Here is a 6234-nt window from a genome sequence, read left to right as displayed (position 1 = left end):
GAGAGCTTGTGTTCTCTCATCTTTCCTGAAAGAAACCCTATAAAGCTGTCTTTTTACTCCTTGTAAGTGTGTGGTAAACTTGTAATAAGTGAACCACCACTCCCTCTCCATTTGGCCGGTTTTGTCCAGTTGGATTTGAGTTAATTCCCATTTTGTTTTAGTTATCATACAACTTAAACTCAATGGGTCTTATGGACCAAAACTCATTTTAGGTCTCGAAACCTGAAACTTAAATCTTGGCATGCACCTTTCGTATGATTAATTAGCTTTTAATTAATCCTTATTCAATTATTACCTTACACGGTGTGCGGTCCGTTAGGTTTCTTTTAGCGAGGCAGTGGGCAATTGAAAACTCTTTCTAATCGATTGTGAATTGAGACTTACTTTCAATTCTCTTTTTAGTGAATCTACATCTTCAGGGCTTCCGTAAACCATGAGTGACACCTAGCAGTATTTCATGGCTACCCAAGCTAATCATAAGAGGTTGGAGAACTTATTTAGTTTAGGATTACAAATGCAATATGGTTTTTCTCTAACACAATACTTTTGACCACATTATTTGGTTAGATAATTTACTCATGTCTACCATCCAATGTGATTCTCTTACTTATATGATTACTTTGAATATGATTTGGAATGACTTCCTAAATCTCATTCATACTTTGGCAAGAGATTCTTAATCATATCATAAAGTATTCTCCCTCAATAGTTTGAAGGTTAGAGATCCCTTGTTACATTTTTACTTGCCTCCATGGCTAAGTGGCTTAACCCAACTATGTTGTGGACATCGACGGAGTGCCTTTGACATAGAAAAAAATGAATGACCCAACCATAAGACAACTATGATGCATCAAGTCAAATGACTACTTTGCATTATCCTAACCATGAGTTCTCATGTGACATGAGTATGAGAACTCCTTGTTGATCACGTTTAGTGGACTCATTCTCTATTGAGCACCTACATTGTTGTCTTGATGTCAATCACATCAATGACTCAAGACCAGTCACTCACCCAAAAAGAAGACATAGCATGCATTGATCTTAAATGATCGTCAATGCTCAATTGACAATCCTATGATCAAGAACATTTAGGATATGTATACGGAAGAGAATGGTCTCATGAATCTAACTTCTTTAGATCACATTCTCCTAATTACATATTCCTTGGATGTATCGTTTAAGCATATAACATTTATATGAGACAACTTTAAACAATAATTTTTGCCTTTATATTAAACTAGTTTGGTTTAACATGTGAAATGTCCGTTAAGTATCATCATATGATTGGATTTAGGGCACATTTCCAATAAGAATTTCATGTAAGAATTATTTTTTTATCGTATTTATTGTACTCACCCTCTATTTAAGCATCTACATACTCCTCTTAGTGCCCTCTACATAAATGACCTGAGGCAAACCATTTTGCCAATTGATTAAAAATAGTATGTACCAATCTTACTGAATTATTGATATCCACTTAATAATCCCTCAACCAAGATAAAGTTTAGGATATAAGAAGAAAAACTCTAACCTAACATCTTCAGATTACTTCTTCAGTTCTTCTTATGTTTGTTAGTTGTTATCCATGGACACACTATGTAGTACTATATGTGTAAACCTTGACTAGTGGCCTTGCTCCATTATTAGATTATAGACTAATCATTTGTATTTTTCTAAGAGTTATCAATTTTTAAAATTAGTAATTGACTTTTAGAGCACACATTTTGTAACTAACGGAGGTTTGAACATAAACCAAGTATAAAGGCGACATTGATGTGTGGTAATTAACTTTAAAGATGACATATATTAATCATCTTCAATTTCAATCATCAAAATGACAAAGGGTCTCAATTTTAAGGACCATTAAAGTTGTGAAACCATGTGCCAATGTTCTTTGTAACTTAGCATGTAGCCTTGTAACAATCGAGATTGGATTCTTTGTAAAGTAACATGATCATTTTCATTAGTGAAGTTCACTAATCCATTAAACATGTAAAGCGTGTTTATTGCGTGCCCCATTTTTAATCCCAAAAGGATAAAAAAAAGGATAAATTACATAGTTCCTAAAAGCTAAAAATAAAATAACTCAACTCTGTGAAACAAATTTCTTTTTAATTTTAATATTTATGTAGCAGCTTCATTATTTTAATTATTTACTGGACTTGTTTGTGCCAGATCACAGTAGTTTTGCAGTTGGAGTACGTACTGAATTAAGTAGGATAAAGTAGGTGTTTGGACCTGTTTAAACACACAAGAATGTGCTTAAGAATGAATCAATTTCATGTTCTACATTCCATCAATCATATAATTACATCATTGATCTTCAAATTTGACTTCGAGTCTAAGTAATTTAGCATTTTAAGCCCCCCATCAAGTTGAGTCAATATGTTTTTTGGCACACATGCACCGAGAAAAAATTTCTCCAGCAAAACCTGAATAAAAGCAGTAAGACATGGTAAACTCATTTATGTATTAGTATGCATGCATGTAACATTAATTTCAGACATTCAATAAGGTGGATTTATCTGGAGGTGCAAAAGGCGAAACAACTTTTTCATTTCAACCTTCTCAGCTCTCCTCCTTCCATATTGTTGCTTAATGATTGGAATCGTTTATTTTCTAGATCTCATTAAAGATCAACTATGCAAAAGATTAACCAATTTCGGAATTGTTTAGTCATCTAATAGGTATCTAATAAATAGATGAACCAAGTTTCTCTTTTAAACACTAAAAGTTTGACAACGTTAATTAGACAATTAAACGGTTTTTTATTTGGTTGATTTTTTGTGAGTTGGTTTAGAGAGTAGTTGGTTCTGATCATCAAGCAACATAGCAAGATAAGAAGGAGAGTCGAGAAGATAGTATGAGAAGTTGCTAGCATTGAATCATTGTGGCAAATTACATGAAGTTTCCTATGAAACAAGCTCACATTAGATTAAAATAAAGGTCACTGATCCAACTTTTAATTATTATGAATGAATTAAGTATCCTAGCTAGCTACAAGATAACACTAAATGCGTGTGTATATATGTATGTATATACATATATATAGTAGTCCGATGAGGAATTTTGATATCAGTTAAACATATATCTTGATCAACGTTGAATTCTTGATGGAAAATTATACAGAGAAAAAGATCGAGAAACACTACCTTAATTTGTCTGGAAAACAAGCATGCTAGTGATGGATGGATGGGTGGAGTCCAATTGCATTGGAACTACTACTGATGAATAGTCCTCTTTTCATTACCATGAGTAGATGAATTAACTGATCCTCGGTCGGAACTACTCTTCATCCCCCGATGATCATCTAAATTTGTTTTTTCTTCTTGACCAGTATTGTTATTAGGAAACAAAATGAATCCAGCAGCAGCAGGTCCAACATCACCGTCTTCTGCTGCCGTCCCCTTCTTTAGATTATTATCATTAAAGCCACCGCCACTCAAATTATTATTGTTCCTGTTCTTCTTCATGTTACCATCATCAATGCCACTGTAGTCCAATTTCTGCAGAATACTTGGAACAATGATATTGCCGCCATGATCCTTTCCAAACTTATTTCCCTTTTCTATGTCAAATTTCTCTTTGGAGGCGATGAAGCCTCTATTGCTCTCTGAAGCGATGGATGCCATTCCTATGTCGACGTCGTTGATGTCCTTAACCGAAACCCATTCTCTGAAGTTAACCATCGAGGGAGGAATCCTTGAGCAGAACACTTCTTTCAGGTTTCCCGGTAGTCCCTTTGTGTAGGGGTTTTCGTTCTTATCGTAACGGTATCGGAAATTCTCATATGTTGTCTGTTTAAATAGGAAATTAAACCAAGCAGCTAGCTAGTGGTTAGAATATATACACACAGATTAAGAACTTTGGATCCAAGAACACAAAGACTAAGAAATACCTGGTTTGTGCAAATCAGATAGATATGGAAAACTGTAAGGCCACCAACAAACCAGACTGCTACAAAGCAGTACACTATGAGAATAACTGATACGATGTCACGCGCCATGGCCCTCCATAGATTGCCTCCTTGTCGAACAAGGTTGATCCACGAAAACACAAACACATATATGCATAGCAACGTTGAGGACGAAATAAAACAAATGAAAAACGGATAGTTACGCTGCAAACAACCAAACAAGTCGAGTTACAACAAAATTAGTTGATATCACTTGGTATAGTTTAGAGTAAAAATAATGTTTTTATTAAAAAAATTAACATTTGATTAGTATGTACACGCACATACGCATGCAAACTAACTAGTAGCGGTGCTAGACACAAGTAGTAGACTTACTAATCCAATACACTGGCCCACCCATGGACAATGGTGATCAAATTTCTGAACACAGTTATTGCAGATGGAACAATGAGAGGCACGTGGTGGACGATACAGCAAACAAGTGTCACAAAATTTGACCTTCACTGTGTGGCCATTGACAGTTACATCCTTTATTCGGGGTATTCTCAAACTGGAGGATTTGTTATTGACCCACTCCATTGAAGGGGTAGGACCGTCATATGCCTCGCTTGATTCTGGTGGTCGTGCGTTCCGCGGAATAATACCAGGATCTCTACCGGATGTCAAGTATAGAAAAATGAAATCCTGCATGCATAAGATTATATAATATAAAACCTTCCTTGAACCAATTCAGATTGGGTTAATTTGCTAGATTAATTTAGTTCATTTATAAAACAATTTAGGAGGAATTAACTAAATAAATTAAATTACAATTTACCAACCAAAACAGTGAGGATTATTCCCCCAATTAGTACGGGATAGTCGTAATGTCCATCTTGTCGTCTCATCATTACAAGCATTCTTATGCAGAATGTTAGTGCAGGACATCCAATCAAAAAGCTTGTTAGAAACAGCGATGCGGCGTCATGACCAAACACAATTCTTCCACCGCACAAAAATTTCTGACAACACGTACAAGTTTTCCACCAGTGTTAGTCCATATATACATACAATTAGTTTTGAAGTTCGCTTTAGTTGCCCTTAGACTACTTTGAAAGAAGAATATTGCATGAAAAAGAAATGATTGATAATCATTGTTCGTGCCTCAGAATAACATATTTATGTTCATTCTTGATTAGTACTGCTTTTTGCAGGTCATTAGGAAGACAAAATTATTAATTAATTCCAGTTTCATCACTTCTTAGTCTGAAATCAAGCAACCTAATCCTCCTCCTAAACAACACATGATCGAGATCATATATAAATTCGTAAAATCATATACCCAAATTTGTAAATAATTGATGAAATTAATCATAAGAAGAGGCATCAAAAGGGAAGCAGTTTGTTACAAAAACCAAACGAATGATTCGGTCTGCATAAACAAGATCTCTCTCTAGCTAACTACAAGGTTCTATCCTATTAGAGCAACAAATTAATTAAAACAAGCACAGGATAAGAGATAATAATCATAATCATGTAAGAGGTAAATTAAAAATAAACCATACGTACATTGTTACCCTGCCACACAAGGTATTGCCTTTCTCTTTCAGGAGGAGGAGGGGCCGCCGCGGCTGTGTCGTCGGAGGGAGCATCCCAGACTTGGCTCTTTTTCCTGCTCATTTCTTGTTTTTTCTTTTAATTTTAGTTTTTATTTTTTATGGTTTCTTCAACAAATAATCTCCTTTTATTCGCATATATACCCGCATCAAAATGATATCGATGGAACCATTTTTTGATCTGCTGGGTAATAAGCGAATAAAATGAGATTAAAAACACAGCTGGGGTTGCAGGAGGAGGATGCTCTCCTTACATTATCATCTGGGTTAGGCTTGTGGCTTCCTCCCTCTCTCTCTCTCTCTCTCTCTCTCTCTCTCTCTCTCTCTCTTTCTCTCTCTCTCTGTTTCTTTTTCTATTTTTTTATATTTTAATTTGTAAGTTTATGATTTTATTACCTGTTTTGGGTCAAAGCACAGCTGCCTGTGCCGGTGCTCCCCCGTATTCACAATTTTCTCACCCGCACCTGTCTTACAACCCCTCTCCAACAAACTTGCTGGCTTCCCAACCCTACCGCTTTTTTCGCGCCCAAAACCAATATTACTTTTACACTTGCACCTACACTTCATTCATTCAACTGCACCTATGTATATAATATATGGAAATTAGTCATCATACACTGATTTAAAAGGTGTTTAGCAAAAATAGAAATATAGATGCCAATTATAACGTATTGATAGGATTCCTTAACCATATTGTATTGAGATAAATTTGTTACAATATCA

General features: G+C 35.2%; 1 protein-coding gene across 1 annotated transcript; it reads right to left on the bottom strand.

Moving 5' to 3' along the window:
- Positions 1-2239: 2239 nt before the first annotated feature.
- Positions 2240-5803, bottom strand: LOC103430193 (probable protein S-acyltransferase 1). The gene is made up of 6 exons (XM_008368329.3): positions 5465-5803; positions 4738-4917; positions 4292-4600; positions 3899-4120; positions 3153-3797; positions 2240-2432 (listed from the first exon to the last, which is right to left on the bottom strand). The coding sequence occupies exons 1-5, from the start codon at positions 5573-5575 to the stop codon at positions 3222-3224; spliced, it is 1398 nt and encodes a 465-aa protein (XP_008366551.3). The 5' UTR covers positions 5576-5803; the 3' UTR covers positions 2240-2432; positions 3153-3221.
- Positions 5804-6234: the final 431 nt, after the last annotated feature.

Source organism: Malus domestica, chromosome 12 (assembly GCF_042453785.1).
Source record: "Malus domestica chromosome 12, GDT2T_hap1".
Classification (NCBI taxonomy): Eukaryota; Viridiplantae; Streptophyta; class Magnoliopsida; order Rosales; family Rosaceae; genus Malus; species Malus domestica.
This window is presented reverse-complemented; position numbering and strand designations above follow the sequence as displayed.